Source organism: Elephantulus edwardii, unplaced genomic scaffold, assembly GCF_000299155.1.
Source record: "Elephantulus edwardii isolate Elephantulus edwardi_28Jun2011 unplaced genomic scaffold, EleEdw1.0 scaffold00211, whole genome shotgun sequence".
NCBI lineage: Eukaryota > Metazoa > Chordata > Mammalia > Macroscelidea > Macroscelididae > Elephantulus > Elephantulus edwardii.
The window spans coordinates 1090494-1112524 of NW_006399961.1; the positions used below are offsets into that span (position 1 = coordinate 1090494).

The following is a 22031-nucleotide window of genomic DNA, read 5'->3' on the forward strand; positions in this document are numbered from 1 at the left end:
AGCTTCAATCCATATTGAAAGCTGCAGTCTTTGACCTTTTGCAGCAAGTGCTTCAAGTAGTCCTCAGTTTCAGAATGCAAAGTTATGTAATCTGCATAATGCAGATTGTTGATGAATCTTCCACCAAACCTGATGCCACACTTCTCATAGAGCCCAGCCTCCCAGATGATCTATTCTGCATATAGATTGAAAAAGTATGGATATAGGACACATCCCTGGCATATACCCTTTCCAATTTTGAACCATGCAGTGTTTCCTTGCTCTGTTCTGATGACTGCCTCCTGTTCCAATATATTTCACATAAGCACAATCAAGTGTTCTGGGATTCCCATTCTTCTTAGAGTTAGCCATAGTTTACTGAGATCCACACAGTCAAATGCCTTTGCATAGTCAATGACACACAAATAGGCATCCCTCTGGTACTCTCTGCTTTCAGCAAAGATTCATCTAATATTAGCTATAATATCCCTAGTACCATGGCCTCTTCTAAACCCAGCCTGAACTTCTTGCACTTCTCTGTTAATGTGCTGTTCCAGTCATTTTTTGATAATTTTCAGCAGGATCTTGTTTGCATGTGATATTAATGATATTATTTGCTAATTTCTGCATTGTGTTGGGTCACCTTAGATCCTTCTATTTCTCTTTTGTCTTATTACTCTAAGACTTCTAGTACAATGCTGAAGAGGAGTGCTGGTGGGGGACAGCCCTGTCCAGTTCCTGTTTGCAAAGGCAACAGTTTACATTTCTCTTTATGGAGAATGATGCTTCTTGTTGGTTTTGCCAATATGCCTTTAATTATGGGGCAAAGTTTTCTTTTATATTCCTATTTTGCTGAGAGTTTTTTACCAAGAATAGATTTTGCATTTTATCAAATGCCTTTTCTGCGTCAATTGATGTTATTCCACATAGAAAGTCTCACCAACACATTAAGAAAATTGCTGGAACTCACTGACAGGTCAGCGAAGTGGCAAGATACAAAACCATCATATAAAAATCAGTCCAATTCCTCTACTCAAAGAGAGCTCTGCAAAGAAAATCAGAAAAGCAATTCCATTTATCACAGCAACCAAAAAGATAAAATACTGTGGAATAAACATAACAGAGATACAAAAGACTTATGCAAAGAAAATTAGGAAACACTATCATAAGAAATTCAAAGATACATAAGTGAAAGAACATACCATGATTTTGAATAAAAAGACTTAAAATTGAGTTCATGTCAATACCACCTAAAATGGTGAGATTATATGGATACAATTCTATCTCAATCCAGGTTCCATCAACATTCTTTAAGATTATGGAGTAATCAATTACTAATTATATATGTAAAGGAAAGAAATCTTAGATAAGTGAAGCACTTATTACTAAGAATGAAGGCAAAAGGGATTTCATGCTCCCTGATTTCAATATATTCCATGTAACAAGAGCAGTCGCCATAGCTTGTAGCTGATACAGTGACACGTACATAGATCTTGAACATTTACTAGATTGACAAATGTTTGGAGTGCACAACCTCTTCACAAAAGATATATATGATAATGCCTTTGTATCTAGGGATATGTTTGAGGCAAGGAAGCAGCAAAAGGAGTGATGGGAATGTATGAGCAGGTTACACACATTGTAACTTTCATCCTTAACTTTCAGACCAGTTGATTCGTCAGCGTCATGCACTGTGGAAACGGCATATGCTGATTCTGCCAAAGTGATTAATTGTGTTTATGTTTAATCTTGTCTCCAAGGCTTATGTCTTTGGGTTTTGCCTGTTAGGTTGATTTTGGTTTGTAGTGGGTGTGTGCTTATATTCCACTTATTCAGAGTCATTCAAGGAGTGCTGGCGGCACCATGGTTAAAATGCTCAGCTGCTAACTAAAAAGTTTAGTGGTTCAAACTCACCAAGTGTTCCCAAGGAGAAAGATGTGGCAATCGATAAATATTTATGCCTTGGAAAGCCTAGGGGGCAGTTCTAGTCTGTCTTACACAGAGTCATAATCAACTCCTTTAGCAGTGGGCTTTGGCTTTTAAAAAATTGTTCAGGCGAGCTCTGGTGGCCTAGTGGCAAGAAGCTGCAGGATCTGCGATCCTAGAGGTGCGCAGTTCAAATCGCCAGATGCCCTGCTGGAGAAGGAGGAGCACTCTCCTCCTGTACCAGTCAGATCCGATTTGACGGTACACACACACAAACACAAATAAAAAAATTATAAAAAATTAAAAAATCGTTCAAATCAGTTACATTTTACATGTGACAACACTTTCCAATAACACCTAATCCTAGAGAATGCAATTAGAAATGTCACAAAAATTCCTCAAACTGTTTAGCATCCTGGGTCTTCTGAGTCCTTCTATGACTCCCCAAGCACTTAACAGTCAAATTTTGAAAGTCAATGGTTTGACATCTCTACACGGCACTTTGAGAATTGTTCAAAACTGGTCCTTCCACTTCTAAGTAGTCCTTCCATTTCTACTTTCTCTGTAAAATGTCCAAGCAAGGAGATTTCCGCTGGATTGTACATCAGGGTGAAGTAATCACAGCTGTTAAATTTAGTTACTTGTCAAGAAGTCAGGACTTGATCATTTTCTCAGTCCCTACTACTAAGTTCCTGGAATACCTAGGTTGTACATGGGTTGAATGAATATCCCACGAACTGCCAAAACAAATAAATCTGCTTGGAGGAATTGTAACTAGAATGTCCCTTAGAAGCAAATATGGTAAAACTAAATCTCATTTACAATCGGACATATTTTCTAGGTGAAAAAAATCCTTGGACAAGGGCATCATGCTGGAAAATGCAGAGTCAGTGACAGGGAAGACCATCTGTGAGGTGGATGGACACAGTGACCACCACCATGGGCTTGAGCATGACCGAGAACACGAGGCCAGCACAGGACAGGGCACGGCTCAGATCTGTGGTCATAGTATCCCTATGAGTCATAGTAGTCGTCAACTCGACTCTATCTCACAGCAACTAAGCTGGTTAACACACTGAACTGCTGCTACACCAAATACAGTCACTGAAAACTCAATGGAGCACAGTTCTGCTCTGAAACACAAAAGGGCACCAGGGGTGAGCGTGGAATCCATGGACAACTGGTTTGGTTTGGTTTGCTAACTGGTTTTCTGGAATGTCTCTTAATTGAACTTGGAAGAGTCAACCTTCTTTCACCCTGCATTTTCTCTTGACACATTGCTCTTTCTCTGTTTTCCTACAGGGCACCTTCTACCCACTGGAGAACCTGGCTGACCCCCCATTCTCTGCAGAACCCTTCATGCTCCCTGAGCGAAGTGACTCGATGCTCTACGTTGGGATCTCTGAGTATTTCTTTAAATCTGCATCCTTTGCTCACTTTACAGCTGGAGCCTTCAACGTCACTCTCTCCACAAAAGAGGTGAGATGGCAAAGGTACTACTATTGAATCTGTTTATAATTATCCCATTGTGAGGCTTTCATGTTATGGCTTCTGTTCATGAGTCAACACTCCTAGCAGGATCATCAATTAAGTAATTATGACGTGAATGTTGTTCTTAGTTAAAGAGTGGTTTTCCAGTGCTGCAGATTTCAGCTTTTTTCATGATACATGGAGTCTCTTCTGGATTGACCATAAAGAAGGTCATATTCCCCTCCACCATTACCTGCCACTTGTTGCCACCACTTAGTATCAATTTCAATTGCTGTCTCTGCAGAGGTTTCTTTTTTAAAAAAAATCACAGAAATAATAATAGTTCCACTATCAGAGTTAATATGAGCATTGTTATGTGTCGTTGAGTCACCTGTGACTTATAGAGACCCTGTGTGCAACATCCCTAAACCCTGCTCTATGCCTTGCCAATCATATTGTCTCTGATGCACCTATCCCCATTACCCCAGTGACTGAATCAATCCATCTCATTGAGGGTCTTCCTCTCCTGTGCTGTCACTCCACCTTCACAAGCATGACGTCCCTCTCCAAAGACTGATCCCGCCTTGCAACATGCCCAAAGTATGTCAGACAAAGCTTCAGAATTCTTGCCTCCAAGGAGCAGCCTGACTTCACCCTCTCAAGGATGAACTTGTTTGTTCTCCTAGCAGTCAATGGTATATTCAACACTCTTCTCTAGCACCACAGCTCAAAGGCATTAATTCTCTTTCTATCATCCCTAGTCACTGTCCAGCTCTCTGATGCACAGCATGCAATTGCGAAGACTATAGCCCAGATTAGAGTAATATAAAAAAAAATTAAAAAGAAAAGATTAGATATAGAGAGATATTTATATGGAGGAGAATGAATATAATCCAAATAACATCAAGAAACCAACAAATGCCCAGAGCGATTGATAAGGAACAAATTGACATGGCCAAGACTTGGATTTGGACTTTTAACTCCTAAACTTGAGAAAATAAAATTCTGTTTTCTAAAGCTAAAAAAAAAATCTGCTAGTTGCTCCATGGAAGAAAGATAAGTCAGTCTCTTCCTATTAAGATGTATACCCTCAGAAATCTGAGACAGAGTTTCTCTATCCTGAGTCAAAATCATGACAGAATCTCTATCATGAGTCAAAGGCAATTCAGTGGCAGCGTGTGCAGGGAAACGGCATCGTCATCAGTATTATTATTCCTTGTTATGCTGTGTTAACATAAAGATGCCTCTTGATGAATGAATGGATAAACAAAATGGTTACAATTAAATACTCTGTCATAAGGAGAACTGAGGTCCTGGTGCAGACAGAGTGAACCCTGAAAAATTATTCCAAGAGGGCCAAATAGTATATGATCTTACTTAGGTGAAAAAGGCAAATGTACAGATAGCAGAGATTTTTTTGAGGAAAACAGGAGGAAAGATGGGTCATTGTTTGAGGGACTGAGCTGTTGGTGGCAGAAAAATTTGTAAACAGTGGTAATGGTTGTATAATATGAAGAAAATAATTGATGTCACTGTAAAAATAGGTTACTTTCAAATATAAATAGTAGAACACTTATACATATGTTGTTGTTGTCATGTGCTGTTGAGTGGCCTGTGACTCATAGTGACCTTATGTACAATAGCACTGAAGCCTACCCTGGCCTGAGCCAGTTTCACTGACTCTGACACACCTGAGGTCCTGGTGCAGACAGAGTGAACCCTGAAAAATTATTCCACGTGGGCCAAATAGTATATGATCTTACTTAGGTGAAAAAGGCAAATGTACAGATAGCAGAGATTTTTAGAGGAAAACAGGAGGAAAAGATGGGTCATTGAGGGACTGAGCTGTTGTCCCAGTTACTGTTTCAATCCATCCTATCCAGGGTCTTCCACTCCAGCACTGTCCCTTCACTCTTCCAAGCATGATGTCCTTCTCCAAGGATGAGTCCCACCTGGCCACGTACCAAAGAATGTGAGATGGAGCTTCAAAATCCTAGCCTCCAAGGAGAAACTTGGTTTCAGCCTCTCAAAGACAGACCTATTTGTTTTCTTGGTGATCCATATGTTCAAGACTCTTCTCCAGCACCACAACTCAACTCAAAGGCATCCATTCTTCTGTCATCCTTAGTCATTGTCCGGCTCTCTGATGCATAGCAAGTAATTGCAAAGACCCTGGCCTGGATTAGTCTTTAAACTAACATTGTTGCTTCTCAGTACTCTGGAAAAGTCCCTGACACCAAATTTACCTAATGTAATTCATCTTTTGATTTCCTGGCTGCTAGTGCCAAGAATGTTGATTTTGAAGCTGAACAAACTGTAATTGTTAACAATGTCTATCTCTTCTCCATCAATCATGGTGCTGACAATTGGCCCAGTGGTGAGAATCTTTGTCTTCTTGATGTTGAGCTTCAATCCATATTGAAGATGACAGTCCTTGACCTTCTGCAGCAAGCACTCTAGGTCCTCCTCAGTTTCAGCAAGCAAGGTTGTATCATCTGCATAGCATAGGTTGTTGATGAATCTTCCTCTAATACTGATGCCACATTCCTCCTCATAAATCCCAGCCTCCTGAATGATCTGTTCTGCATATATATTGAAAAGATATGGAGATAGCACACATCCCTGAAGCACTCTTTTCCTGATTTTGAACCATGCATTGTTTCCCTGCTCTGTTGTGAGGACTGCTTCCCAGTCCATGTATAGTTTTTGCTTAAGCACAATTAAGTGTTCTGGGATGTCCATTCTCCTCAAGATTAACCACTATTTGCTGTGACCCACATAAATGCCTTTGCATACCCAATGAAACACAGATAGACATTCCTCTGGTACTCTTTGCTGTCTACCAAGATCCATCTGACGTTGGCAATAATGTTGCTAGTGCCATGGCCTCTTCTAAACCCAGCTAGCATTTCTGATAGTTCTCTGTTAGTGTACTGTTACAGTAATTTTTGGATAATCTTCAGCAGGATTTTGTTTGCACGTGATAGATATAGAGACTGTGATATATAATAATTGTTGTTATATGTTGTCGAGTCAGCTACAACTTATAGTGACCCTATGAACAATAGCTCTGAACCCTGCCGTATCCTGCCCTAATCTCACTGTCTCCGACATACCTGGCCTCATTACCACAGTCATTGTGTCAATCCATCTCATCCAAGACCTCCCACTCCTGTGTTGTCCTTCCAGCCTTCCAAACATGATGTCTTTCTCCAAGGACTGGGCCCTCCTGGCAACAAACCCAAAGTATGTGAAACAGAATTTCAAAATCTGCCTCCAGGTATATAGAGAGATATCTGGTGGCCTAGTGATAAGTAGTTGTAGAGCCAACCCCATGGTGGTTTGAGTCTACCAGCTGCTTCGCAGAAGAAAGATGATCATTCTCCTCCGATAGGCTCTGAAAACCTGCTGGAGGGTTAGCTATGAATTGATTCTGACTTGATGATTCATAACAACAACAAGTAACAAATGCAGTCCTGGATGTACGCATCAGTCTATGCCAGTAAATGTGGGGGACAGCTATCTGACAAATAGATTGGAAAAATTCCATATTAGATCCCATTCCAAAGAAAGATGATCCAACAGAATGTGGAAACAATCAAACAATATCATTAATATCATATGCAAGCAAAATACTGCTGAAGATCATTCAAGAGTGACTAGAACAGTACATAAATAGGGAACTGCCAGAAGTTTAAGCAGGATTTAGAAGAGGCCATGGTACCAAGGATATCATCTAATGACAGATGGGTCCTGGCTGAAAGTAAAGAATACCAGGAGAATGTCTATTTATGCTTTATTAACTGTTCAAAGACATTTGACTCTCTGGATCATAACAAGTTATAGCTAACATAGAGAAGAAAGGGAATCCCAGGGCACATAATTTTGCTCATGCGAAACCTATACCTAGAACAGGACGCTGTTGTGCAAACAGAACAGGGGAACACTAACACATGGTTTAAAATTAAAAAGGGAATGTGTCAGGGTTATATTATCTTTCCATACGTATTCCATCTGTATACTGAGCAAATTACTCAAGAAGCGGGACTTTAAAAAGAATGTAGCATCAAGATCAGAGGAAGATTCATCAGTAACTTTCGTTATGCAGCGGACACACCTTGCTTCCTGAAAATAAGGAGGACTTTAAGCACTTGTTACAGAAGATCTAAGAATACAGCCTTCAATATAGATTGCATGTCAATGTTAAGAAAACAATGATTCTTACCTCTGGACCAATAGACAATATCATGATAGACAGAGAAAAGATTAAAAGTGTCAACAACTTTGTCTTACTTGGATCCACAATCAACACCCATGGTACCAGCAGTCAGGAAATCAGGTGATATATTACACTGGGAAGTCTGCAGTTATGGGCTTCTCAAAATCATTGAGGAGTAATGTAAGGTGCATCTGATTCGAGCCATAGTCTTTCTGATCACTTGTTCTGCATCCGAAAGCTGGACAATGAATAAAGATGACAGAAGAAGAATTGATGCCTTTGAGATATGGTTTTGGAGGAGAACGCGGAATATCCCATAAACTGCCAAAAGAACAAACAGGTATGTCTTGGAGAAAATGCAGCCAGAGTGCTCTTTGGAGGCAAGGATGGTGAAGCTTCATCTCACATATTTCGGACATGTTGCTAGCAGGGGTTCTTTCTTGATGAGAGACATGATACTCATAAAGACAGAGGGTTGACAAAGGAGAAGAAGACCCTCAACTAGGTGGATTGACATGGTAACTGCACAATGTGCTCTAATGTGTCAGGAAGTGTGAGGATGGCACAGGATAGGACAGGGTTCAGACCTGTTGTTCACAGGTCACTAAGGGTCATACTCAACTCAATGGCACCTAACAGCAACAATAACAACAATAATATATTTATATGCATATAAATTTTATCACAAAAATTTTTCTCCCCACAATAATTTTTTTCTCCTTTTAGCAATAGCTACCTATTTAGCCCCAATGACCAGAAATAGTACAGATATCAACTGATTTTCTTTGCTATGTGCCTCCTTTTAAAGAGAACACTTTCCTCAGGCAGTCCGATAGCATTGTTCAACCTCCTGTATGGTTCTTTTCATTCTAAAGATCTTACTTGCACACCTTACAGTTCTGAGTCTTATATTCACAGCCCTAAATGTAATGTGAAGAATTAAAGCTTCTAGCTTCCCATTTTGGTGCCTGATTCAGGCCATGGTCTTGTCCATCACTTGCCATTCATCTGAGAGCTGGGCAATGACTAAGGATGACAGAAGAAGAATTTGATGCCTTTGAGCTGTGGTGTTGGAGAAGAACACTGACTATCTCATAGACTGCCAAAAGAACCAACAGACATTTCTTGGAGAAAGTGCAGCCAGAATTCTTCTTGGAGGCAAGGATGGCAAAGCTTCTTCTCACATACTTTGTGCAGGTTGTTAGGAAAGACCATTCCTTGGAGAGGAACATCATTCTTAGAAAGGTAGAGCATCAGTGAAAGAGCATAAGACCCTCAACTAGAATGGATTGACACAGTGACTGCAGCAGTGGGCTCAAGCACGTCAGAGATGATGAGGATGGCACAGGACAGGATGAGGTTGAGGTATTTTGTTCATAGGGTTGATCTAAGTTTTGCTCAACAGCACCTAACAACTGCTTCCCACTGAAGAATCATTTTTCTGTGAAGGTAAATTATTAAAACCTCTAAAATTAGTCACCAAACATCACCCCACATCTCAGTAACCTCTACAAATATAAAGTTTATTGTTAATGACTATTAAGTGTTTCTATACAGATGGTACCTTTATGTGCACAGTGTTCCCATGGGTTAAAAATCATTAGCTGAAAAAGGAGCAACTTCACATATGACTATGAACAAGTGACCTTCTTTAGTGGGTCTTTGCCTGTGGTGGGCTGTAGAATGATAGGTTACCTTCAAATACAAATAAAAATATTTTGTAATGCAATAGCTTCATCATTCATTAAAGCTTAGTGAATACTGAGTGGTCCTCAAAAAACAAAGAAAGTGTAAAAAAAAAATCTTACACTGACATGATGATTCTTATTTTCCAGATTTCCAATCATTTGGTTAAAAACTCCCAAGGCGTTGGAGTCGTGCTTTCCCGGGTGAGTGGCAAGGGTTTGACTTCTTAATGGTGATTTGGGTTCATTATATTATCACTTCTGGGCAAATTGTAAATTGTGCCTATTCCTTTTGGCCCAAGCATGAGTCCATCTTTATATTCTTAAGGGATTTTTCCTCCTTATGATCAAATATCTGCAACTATTCCCCTCAGTGAATATATCTCATATATTAAGTTACCCCCTAAGGCTTTGAAAGTTCACAGAATAAATCACATTTCTTCTACACGATTCTTCCACACTTGACCTGATTCATTTAAGTAGAAAGTGAAGCAATAATTTCCATCACCTGTAAGTTTGGTAAAATACTTTAGCATGATACCTTAGTTGCATAGAATCCTTAGTATAGCTAAGTATTAGACAGAATGTACTAAGCGGCATAGGTTTTGTGCTTAAGGACAAAAAGATGTCCATGAAGCATCTCTTCTTTTTTTTTTTCTCCCCCATGCAGCATTTTGCTTTTAAAGTGAAACAGACCTAGATTTTTATTCCAGTTCTACGACTTAACATGCCTGGAAGCTGAGAAAATTACTTAACCTCCTTAAGACTCACTTTTCTTTGGTTGTGAAGTAGAGGTAACACAGAGAATTTGTGATGATTAAATGAGAAGATATAGAAAGGCTTTGGCATGGGAGCTGGCATGCAATATATGTTTGCTAAATGCCAGCTGTTGTTGTTGGGGGTTTATGCTATTATTTGGGGATTTTGTTATTATTAGAAAGTTTGTGTTTATTTTTATCCTTGTTATTAAAAGCCATTTGCCTCTTTTAACTCCAAATGATAGCTGCTATTCTCTGTGATGTAAAATTTAATCACCAAACACCACCCAAATGTATGATGCTGTCCATGACCTCACAGCTTCTGAACCTTGTCTATTTGGGTTTTTTTCCCCATGAATGAGCAGATTGCAGAGATCTATATCTCATCCCAGCCCTTCATGATCCGCATCATGGCAACAGAGCCTCCTAGGATCAATTTACAGCCCGGGAACTTCACCCTGGACATCCCTGCCTCCATCATGATGCTCACCCAGACTGAGAACTCAACAACAGAAAGCATTGTTTCCATGGACTTTGTAAGTTCGCCAGAAGGCAGCCTGTGGATGGATGGCCATCCTGTTCCCGCCTTGGACCACAAAGCAGCAGCTTCTAACTCCTTGGAGGGTTGAGGGGTGATCCAGTACTTAAAATTTAGAAGGACAGGTTTAGAATGGAGAATGGGAGATGAACACTCATTCCTCTATGTCATTGTTTTTAGGTGTCACCGAGTCAATTTCAATTCATAGTGACTCAGGTGACGGAGTAGAGCTGTCCCATAGGGAGGTTTCTGAACTGCCATCTCTACTGGAACAGATCTCCAAGTCTTTCTCCCTCAAAACCACTGAATCCAAAATGCCAGCTTTTTGGTTCATAGAAAGTTATGCCCTCAGGACTCCTTCACACCCCTATGTTGTAGTTGTTATTGCATACTATAAATCAGAACTAACTCATAGCTGAGCCTCCAGTGGATTTTCAGAGGCGGTAAATCCCACAGAGGAGATTGCTCATCATTCTCCCACGGACCAGTTGCTTGATTCCAACTGTGTGCCTTTGGGCAATCCAAACCCTTAACACTAGGTCATAGGATAGGAAATATCTCTCCTGCCCTTTCCCCCTTTCTTTGTGACCCGCATACTGCTTAGTTACATTAAGAGATTAACTTTTTTCCTCAGAATGAATCAAAGTGGAACTCATTTTCTTTCAGCCAATGAAAACCAAGTGCAGTTTGATGGAAAGGGGACCAATCTAGTGAATCTCAGCAAATCTCTCTCTCTCTCTCTCTTTCCCACCCCCCATCTTTTCTTTCTCTCTGACCCTTATACACACACATTACATGGGAAAGGATTATGCGTAAAGAAAAAATATAATTCAAAGGAAATCTCAAACACAAAATCTTTTGTTTTCCCACGAGCAAAACAATATTTTTAGAATTGTCTCTTCCCAGTATTTCTCAGAATGAGAAAGCAGGTGGAAATACGCTGTTTCTGCTCTAGTAAATAGTGTCTGTGATCCCAAATGGGCATTGCCACTGCTCTCCATAATGAGTATTTTTGTTATCTACAGGTGGCTAGTACCAGTGTCGGCCTGGTCATTTTGGGACAAAGACTGGTCTGCTCTTTATCGCTGAACAGGTAAGAGTCATTGACTCTGTCAATAAATGTAACTAGCATTTAGTGAATTTGACAGATCCCTCCTCCCCACACAAAGAGACAGCGTGAACATTAAGAAATTAGAGGGGGTTATCACTGTCTGGGACATGAAACCCTGAAATATTTCTCTTTAACATTAAGGTACTATTTAAACAAAATGGGAACCAAAATACTTCTAATTGCATAAGTGCACATTCTTTTTTTAATTAAAAGTAAACAACTTTTCTTGAGAAGCAAGCCAATTGGAAAATTGGGAATCCTCAAGTCCAAAGGATTCTGAACCAAGTGGTCCCAATAAATGCACATTCCAATGGTACAGCAATGTCAACAAAGTTCCTCTTTAGGATAAGTGATTTAGGATAAGGGATTAGTCAATTGTAGCTAATGTTATAAAAGAAAATGTGTATGAGTGATTAAATGAAAAACCAGTATGATTTAAAAACTCACTCAAAGAGGAATGTTTTTAATATTTAAAAGAAAAAGAAAAATAATAAAGTTCCTCTTCAACAAATTCAGAGACCATCTGCTGAGGAAAGAATATAAGGGTTTGAACCAAATGATCCAAGTTTCAAATCACTGCTCACTGGCTCCACAGCCATGATCAAGTCTGTTTATCACCTTGACCCTCGGACTCTTTACATGTCAAATAATAAAATTGGGATGAGTCACCTCAGGGACACCTGCAGGCTCGGATACCCTACTCCCATACTAGAACATAGAGTTTAACCGGACCCTGTCCCACAGCCTTGCGGGCTCTCTCTGAGCCATCCACTCTCAGAGGGCTTAAGTAGGTCTTTTACAACACTAATCTCCATTCAAAGGAACTATCCCCAAGGCTCATATTAGTTAACTCTATAATGCGGAATAAATACTTGAAGACACTGGACTACGAGGGGTGAAAATGGGACAACAAGATTAGAGGGAGACTCATCAACAACCTATGTTATGCAGATAACACATGTTGCTTGCCAAAAATTAAAAGGACTTGACTAGCTTACTGACAATAAAAGACCACAGTTTTAGTTTTCAATATGGGTTATACCTCAACATCAAGAAAACAAAATTATGCACCACTGGACCAGTAGGGTAATATCATGATAGATGGAGAAAAGACTGAAGTTGTCAACAATTTCAAATTATTAGATTCACAATCAATGATCATAGGAGTCAAGAAATCAAAAGATACATTTTCATTAGGAAAATCTGCTGTTAAGAGACCTATCCTAAGGGAGATCTGGCAGCCTAATGGCAGGAAGCTGCACTGCAATCCCAGAGGTACACAGTTCGAATCCACCAGATGCTCTTCTGGAGAAGGAGGCGCAGTCTCCTTCTGCACCAGTCAGATTCAATTTGATGGTACACACATAAAAAAAAAATTTTAAATAAAAAATAAAATAAAAAGAGACCTATCCAAAAGTGCTAAAGAGCAAGGATGTCATTTTTAAAATGTAAGGTGTGCCTGGCCCAAGCCATGGTATTTTCAATTATTGCAGTTGCATTTGCAAGTTGGACAATGAATAAGAAAGACTTAGAATGAATTGATGCCTTTGAATTATGGTGTTAGAGAAGAGTATTGAACATCCCATTGATAACCAAGAGAACAAACAAATCTGTCTTGGAAGAAGTCCAGCCACTCCTTAAAGGGAAGGATGATGAAACTTCATCTCACATAATTTGGGAGCGTTGTCAGGAATTGGCAGTCCTTATAGAAGGACATCGTGGAGTGTCAACTAAGGAGAGAAAGACCCTCAGTAAGATAGCATAGCAGACGTTAAGAGGAGGTACAGGAATGGAGAGGGTTTCATTCTGCTGCATAGAACAGACTCTTGCTATGAGTCAGAGCTGGCTTGATGGCACCAACACAACAGCGAAGCTGCCAGAACAAGAGTTTGTGATGAAGCCACCATGATGCTGGGCCCTTGAGAGCAAGAGTAGCAGTGTCTGCCCCACCACCCACACAGGTCACCCCACCCTAGCTGGCTCCTCCTCCACTGCCCAGCTCCCCAGGGACTGCATTTCAGGATGAGCTGGTTTGGTCTCAGATGATGTGAGAAAGACACCCAGGAAAGGATGTAAAAATGGGTGGGGACTCCATAGAACCTTCCTGAAAGGAACTGGGGTCACAGGGATTCTGGGTCTCTAAATTGAACTCCCCAGAACCCATGACCTTGTCCACCCACCTCTTCCTGAAGATGCTCAGAGCTTACTCCATAGGAATGGGATGGCGTGCAGCGTGATGGGAGAATTGATGAGGTCATTAGCTTTGGAGTCAGACCAGCTGGAGCCAGATCCCAGCTCTGCCACGTGTTCACTTGTGCTCTTAGGCAAGTCCTTTCAACTTCTCTGGGCCTCCATTTCCTCATTGGTAAAGTGAAGATTTAATGAAGAGAGTAGTTGTGAAGGGTCGGTGAATTAGTATATATAAAGTTTATATTTAGCATTCAACACATGATTTGCTATTCCTTTTATTATTTTTTTTAAACTCAGGAAGGGTGTCAGCCAAAGAAAAAAGGAATGATTTATACAACACTATTTTAAAATGTCCCCTTATTCAGGAAACAATGCTTCCTGTAACACAAATAGCCTTTTGTTCTATCATTTAGTATTATTCTTCAGAGTGACCCTTGGAGGCAAAGATGATAAAGCTTTGTCTCACATTCTTAGGGCATGTTGCTAAGACTGGATATTCCTTGGAAAGGGACGTCATGCTTGGGAAGGTGGAGGGACAGCGAAAGAGAGGAAAACCCTCAACCTGGTGGATCGACACAGTGACTGTGATAGTGTGCTTGAGTGTGTCAGAGATTGTGAGGATGGCACAGGGAGAGGCCAAGGTCCAGATCTGTTCCTCATGAGGTCACTGTGAGTCTTATTGGATTGGATGACACCTAATTTGGGTCTTTGGAGTTTTGGGGAGTGTAAACAGTTAAAACGCACCAAGCTACTACCTAGAAGTTTGGAGCTTTGGCTTCACCCAGAGGCATCTCAGAAGAAAGCCCAGAAGATGTCAATTTCTTTAAAAATCAACCCTTGAAAATCCTATGGCACACCATCTACTCTGACATGCATGGTGTCTCCGTGAGGTAGAATTAACTCAACAGTTCTTGTGGTTGTACCATTGAGTTGCAACCAACCCATAGATGACCCTCCAGAGGGTTTTTGTAGGCAGTTAACTTCAAGAGAAGAGATTTCCAGGTGGGTTTTCAGAGACAGTTAATTGCAAAGGAGGAGGTTTCCTGTCTTTCTCCTATGGAACAGCTGGTGAAGTCAAATGACATGCTTCTGAGTTCTTACCACCAAGTCACCTGAGTTCCCAAAAGCAACTAGAAATGGGTTCTTGTTAAGCCTTCACCCTCTACCAAATCTTGTGTCAGACATTTTGCGTATATTATTTCAGATAAACCACACTGCAAACAGGGTGCTCCTTGGAGGCAAGGATGGAGAAGCTTCATCTCACATACTTTGGGCATGTGGTAGTGAGTCCTTAGAAAAATACATCACGCTGGGAAGAGGGGAGGGTCAAATAAAGACACCCAACAACAGGGATTGACACATTCACCATAATTATGGACTCAAGCTTAGCAGAGATGGTGAGAATGGTGTCGGAGAGGATAATGTTCACATCTGTTGGTCATACTATGAGTTGTAGTTGACTTGATGGCACCCAACAACTGCAGCAGCATCGTATTCCAAAAGCCTAGCAATTAACGTAAAACGAATGATCAATGCTGAAGTTGGTACCATCATCCTCATAGTTTATAGATGTCAGATAACTTACTCAAGGTCACAGAGCTATTAAATCGTGGAGACAGAAGTTGCTTGTTTGTTGTCTGAGTTGACTTCCAAACTCATGAATATTTACTTATTGTACTATGCTGTCTTCTAAGATAGTAAAGAACTAATTCCTAGAGCAGAACACCTGATTGTGCTTATGTGAAACCTATACTTGGACCAGGAGGCAGTCGTCAGAACAGAGCAAAGAATCACTGTATGGTTCAAAATTGGGAAGAGTGTATGCCAGGGATGTCCTATCTCTACACCTTTTCTATCTATAGACTATCTGGGAGGCTGGGCTCTGTGAGGAAAAAAAGTAGCATCAAGACTGGAGGAAGACTCATCAGCAATCTGTGTTATGCAGTTAAAACTGAGGAGGACCTGAAGCACTTGCACTGGGCAGACTGACAGCATCATGATTAGATGGTGAAGGGATTTAGATTGTTAACAGCTTTAGTTTTCTTGGCTCCACAGTAAGCACTCTTGGTTCCAGCAGCCAGAAAAGTAAATGATGCATTGCACTGGGAAAGTCTGCTGTCAGAGACCTCTCCAAAGAACTGAAGAGCAATGATGTCAGCCTGAAGACTAAGGTACACCTGACCCAGGCCATAGTTTTTTAAATTACTTGCTATACATCAGAAAGCTGCACAATGACTAGCAATAATAGAAGAAGAATTGATGCCTTTGAGCTGTGGTGCTGGAGAAGAGTGTTGAATATACCATGGAATGCTAGGAGAACAAACAAGTTCATCCTGGAGAGGGAGAAGCCAGGCTGCTCCTTAGAGGCAAGGATTCTGAAGCTCCATCTGACATACTTTGGACATGTTGCAAGGCGGGACCAATCCTTGGAGAGGGACATCATACTTGAGAGAGAAGAGGAACAACGCAGGAGAGGAAGACACTCAATGGGATGGATTGATTCAGTAACTGGGATAATAGAGGCAGATGTGTTAGAGACAATAGGAATGGGATAGGACAGAGCAGGGTTTAGGGCTATTGTACATAGGTAGGGTCGCTATGAGTCACAGGTGACTCGATGGCACATAACAATAACACAACAACTAAGTACTCTGACCTGGAAGGAGAAACTGCTGAGCATGGAGCCATGCTAACGTCAGGTTGACTTGAGTTCACACTAAATCCAAGCATGTCCTTTATCAAAATTAAGTTTTCTACCAAAATCTCCTCCTTTGCAATTAACTGCCTCTGAAAACGCTCCAGAGGGTCAGCTGTGGGTTGGTTCTGACTCTACGGTACACAACAACCACTTAGATCCTTGTGAGCCAATGCTCATTTTAGCACTTTTCACAGAACCCAAAAAGTAAAGTCAATTTAAATGTTCTTTGACAGATGAATGAATAAACAAAATGTGGTTTATCCATACAATACGGCATTACTGAGACCTAAAGAGAAGTGAAGCTCCGGTACATGCTACAACGTACCTGAACCTTGAAAACATTATACCACCGGGAAAAAATAAAACCAAAATTCCACTGACATCAGTCAATTCCACTTCACAGCAGCCCTCTGTCGGGTTTCCAAAGCTGTAAATCTTTACAGGACGAGACGCCTATATTTCTTTCTTGGAGATGTTGTTGAATTCAAACCCCTGACCTGTTGGTTTACAATGCAATGTGTTAAATGCACTATGCCATCAGACCCCCTAGAATGAAAAAAAAAACCAATCAATCACCAAAGAACAAATCATATTTGATCCCTCTTACATGAAGTATCTAGGATAGGTAAACATACAGAGGCTCATTAATGTGATCAGAGTCTGGAGGAGGTGAGAAGCAAGTCATTGTTCAGGAAGCAGCAAGTATCTGTTAATAGTGACAGGAAACTTGGCATCAGGTATGGGAGTTGGTTGGGTAACACAGGTAAGTAATAAATGTCACTAAATTGTTCACACACCAAATGTTGGATGGACAAGTGTTGTGAGATGTTGTTGTTGTTGTCTACTGTCAAGTCAGAACAGCCTCATAGCTGACCCACCAGTGGGTTTTTGGAGACAGTAACTCGCACAGCAGGACACTGCCCATCTTTCTTCCATGCAGCCACTGGTAGATTTTTTTTTTAATTGGCAGCGCAATTCCTCAAAGATGGACAGTCTCCACTCACATGATTTACTGCCTCTGAAAACTCGGTGGAGGGTCAGCTATGGGTGAGTTCTAACTCAATAGTACATGACAACAACAACAGACCAACAGAGCTCCCTAAATATAAATACAAATTCAAACTCATTGTCTAGAATTAGAACTGACTCATAGCTGACCCTCCAACAGGTTTTCCAAAGACTAAGTGAAGACCGAGGAAACTGCCCAATTTTCTCTTTTGGAGCTGCAGGGGGATTTGAACTTTTGGGTTAGCAGCACAACTCCCTATTCACTAGGCCTCCAGAGAGCCCATAAATGTATATAGTGATATATATGTATTATATATATATATAATGTAACCAGAGCGCCCATAAATGTGTATGTGTGATATGTATGTATTACATATATATAATGTATCACACACACATATATATTTATGCTTGCAACAAATAAAGATTATATAATGAGTGTCCTCAAATCGAAAGAGCCCACAGAACGTATTAGAGAAAAAGATAGAGAAAGCAAACAGAGTTTTAATACTATGTCTGACTTTAAAAGGACAGGCTCTGAAATCAAGTACATCTAAGGCTCAATTCTCCTTCAGTCATCTGCTGTTGACCTTGAACAAGCCACTTACACACCCCACACCCCTGCAAGTGTCAGTTTCCTCACTGGCAAGACAAGTAGGTCTCTCTCCACAGGGCTGATGTGGTGGTGACTAGATCAGGTCTGTAAACACTTAGTACAATGCCTGTCATGTCCTCAGCACTCAAGCAATACCTGTTGTTCCTCTTGACAAGTATTTAACTCTCTTTTCCCATCCTAGACCCTAACTTTAACCAACTGAAAGGGAGAAAGCAGTCCCTAAGAGACATGATAAATCGGAGTAATATCCAAAGCTGTGGAGTTGGTCTTCTAAGTCATACGCTAGATTGTTTCCTCATTTAAAATTGAGAGTTTAAAAAAAAAATTGAGAGTTTTGTTCTGAGCATGAGCAATCCCAGTATGAGCTGATCCACCCAGCAGAATATTTATAGATTCATTAAGAGGCCAACTTAGACACAGCCTCCCTTTCTTGGTTCTTATCCAGCTAGCTTAACACTAACCCTCTATTTTTATGATTGTGTGCAAAGCTCAAGGCAACAAAGTGTGCATCTTTTTCTTTTTTAACCACTTAACCCTCAGGAGCACTGTTTAACATTGCCCTAATTAAGGATCTCTGGGAGCCTAGCGCTAAGAATCTGTGCTGTAATCCAAAGGCACATGGTTCAAATCTACCAGCTGTTCCATGGGATAAGGATGGGCAATCTCCTCCCGTGTTAACACCTCTGAAAACCCACTGGAGGATCAGCAATGGGTCGGTTCTGATTCAATGACACATAAACAACAATTGAAACTCTAGCTTCTCCTAAACTGTACTCCACCCATTATCCTCATAGAGCTGCATTACCCTGTAAGCTAGGTAATAGGCATCAGCTTACTTGTGCCTTCTTATTGTTCTGTAGGAAGCAGTCTCATCTTTTTTTTTTTTTCAATCACACCAAAGATTCCATTTCTAGAGAATGACTACCATCTGTCTTTCTCCTGACCACAGCCCCTTCCTACAAAATCAAAGCCTCTTTGTAAGTGCACCGTCTCTGGCAGGGACAGAGTCCCGGTAGTGTTTACATAATGAGCCTACACTTGGCTTGCCTGCTGGGTTGACCACTCCTGAGTCACTCCCTGCCATGAGCCCACTGCCCCGCCCAAGCAGGAGAGTGGGAGCCCACAAATCTATCTCACTGCAGGCAGATGGGATCACTGCCTAGCTCTCCTCCTCAGGGCAGGCAGGCAAACATTTCCCAGCGTGAGCCACCTGAGAGCAGGCTGGAAAGAAAAACAGGTCTGGGCAGGATGGAATCCCAGTTTGTATCAGAGAAATGCTTGGGACAAGTGGGCAGACCTGGAGTTTGTTGTCCGGGCCAGCTTCCATCACACTCTTTCTCTGTGTTGCTGTGGAAGCCAGGGCTGAGGGTTTCCCACTGTGCGAACTCTACAGCAGTGGTGCTACTGTGAGTCACGTCTGACTTATAACACCTTCACGTACTGAACAAAGTATTGTCTGAGCATGTGTTAGCCACACGACCACGGCTGTTCTTGCAGGAAACCCCAAATGGATCCCTTTCCCAAACTCGCTGAGGCAATTAATAGTCTGTACCCTCAGCCAGATAGATTGACACAGTGACTGCATCAATGGGCTTGAGAGTGCCGAAGATTGTGAGGATGGCACAGGATAGGACAGAGTTTAGATCTGCTATTCAGAGGGTCACTGTGTGTCACACTTGACTCAACGGAACCAAATAACAACAGCATGAACAATGAATAAGGATGATTGAAGAATAATGTCTTCTTTTGAATTTTAGTGTTTGCAAAAAATATTTAACATCCCATGGATGGCCAAAAGAACAAACAAATACATCTTGGAAAAAGTGCAGCTTCTTGGTGCAGCTGTAGTGCTCCTTGTTGTTGTTGTTGTTGTTGTTGTTGTTGTTAGGTGCTACCAAGTCCAGCCCATAACCACGCTGTGAACAACAGATCTGAACCCAGTCCTTTCCTGAGCCATGCTCACACTTCCTGACACACTCAAGCCTATTGCAGCAGTCACCGTGCCAATCCACTTGGTTAAGGATCTTCCCTTCCTTTGTCGACTCTCTGCCTTTCCAAGCATGATGTCCGTCTCTAAGTGGTAGACTCTCTAGCATCATGCCCGAAGTATGTGAGGCGAAGCCTTATCACCTTTGCCTCTAAGGAGCACTCTGGCTGCACCCTCTCCAAAACATATTTGCTTGTTCTTTTAGCAATCTATGGGATATTCCTTGGAAGGAGGAGTGGCATCCACTTCCATAACAGCTTGCCTCCAGAAACCCTATGAACCTGGAGAGAGGATGAAAGGCACCCAAGCGTCAAGGACTCTCCTTCATAGGGTCGCTATGAGTCACCTGCGACTCGACGGCACTTAACAACAACAACAACATGGGATATTCAATGTTCTTCTCCAACATCACAGCACAAAAGCATCAGTTCTTCTTCTGTCATCCTTATTCATTGTCCAGTTCTCAGACACATAGCAAGTTATCAGAATGACCATGGCCTGAATCAGATGCACCTTAGTCCTCAAACTGACATCTTTGCTCCTCAATAATTTGGAGAGGTCCCTAACTACAGACTTTCCCAGTGCAATACGTCTCCTGATTTCATGAATGCTGGTACCAAGGGTATTAATTGTGGATCCAAGTAAGATGAAGCTGTTGACAGTTTTAGTCTTTTCTCCATCCATCGTGGTGTTGCCTAGCAGTCCATTGGTAAGAATGTTTGTTTCTGTGACAAACTTGAGTTCTCATTAGAGGCAAGAATATGAGACATACTTTGTACATGGTATTAGGGAGCCCCTTCCTAGAAAATTTACATCATCCATGGTAAAGTAGAGTGTCAGGGAAGGAAAAGAAGACCTTCAATAAGAAGGACTGACACAGTTACAGTAGACAACGGAGTTAAGCACAACAAAGATTCTGAGAATAGTGTGCTGTTGCTAAGTGCCGTCGAGTCAAGTATGACCCACAGCATCCTGAATGAACACAGATCTGAACTCTGTCCTGTTCTGTGCCATCCTCATCCTCACTTATATAGTTAAGCCCATTGCTGCAAATACTCTATCAATCTGTCTTATTAAAGGTTTTCTTCTCCTTCATTGACCCTCCACCTTTCCAACCATGATGTCCTTTTCTGAGGAATAGTCTGTCTTAACAACATGTCTAAAATATGTGAGACAAAACGTCAACATTCTTGCCTCCAATGAGCATTCCAGCTGCGCTTTTCCCCAGACTTATCTGTTTGTCCTTTTGGCTGTCCATGGAATATTCAATATTCTTCACCACAACTCAAATGCATCACTTCTTCTGTCATGCTTTTTGAGAGTCTAATTCTCAGATGTGTGGCAGGTGATTGGAAAGACTGTGGTTTTAATCAGGTGCACCTTAGTCTTTACACTGGTGTCATTGCTCCTCAGTAATTTCAGAGAGATCCCTGACTACATATTTTCCCAATGCTTTATGTTTACTGACCTCCTGATTGATAGCACCAAGGGTGTTGGCCGTGGATCCAAGCAAGATAAAACCATTGACAAGTTAAATCTTTCTCCATCTATCATGAAGTTGCCTATTGGTCTAATGGTGACGATTTTTGTCTTCTTGATGTTAAGATGCAATCCATATTGAAGGCTGTACTCTTGATCTTCTGCAGCATGTGTTTCAGGTTCTCCTAACTCAGCAGGAAAGGCTGTGAATGGCATAGAACTGGGCAAGATTTTGATCTGTTGTATATATGATTTGTATAAGCCAGAGTTTATTATTATTATTATTATTATTATTAATTTCAATGAACATCTACAGAGATTTTGGAATTCCATTCATTCATTGTTGCACTTTTCTCCCCACCCACTC

The 22031-nt window shown here is 41.1% G+C and overlaps 1 protein-coding gene across 1 annotated transcript in view; it reads left to right on the plus strand.

The window, feature by feature from the left end:
- BPIFC (BPI fold containing family C) overlaps positions 1–22031 on the plus strand; it is a 61573-nt gene that overhangs the window by 22907 nt on the left and 16635 nt on the right. Inside the window, exons 8-11 of the mRNA XM_006897531.1 lie at positions 3208–3384; positions 9430–9483; positions 10403–10573; positions 11601–11668. Coding sequence (XP_006897593.1) covers positions 3208–3384; positions 9430–9483; positions 10403–10573; positions 11601–11668 — 470 coding nt within the window. The remainder of the gene's footprint in view (positions 1–3207; positions 3385–9429; positions 9484–10402; positions 10574–11600; positions 11669–22031) is intronic.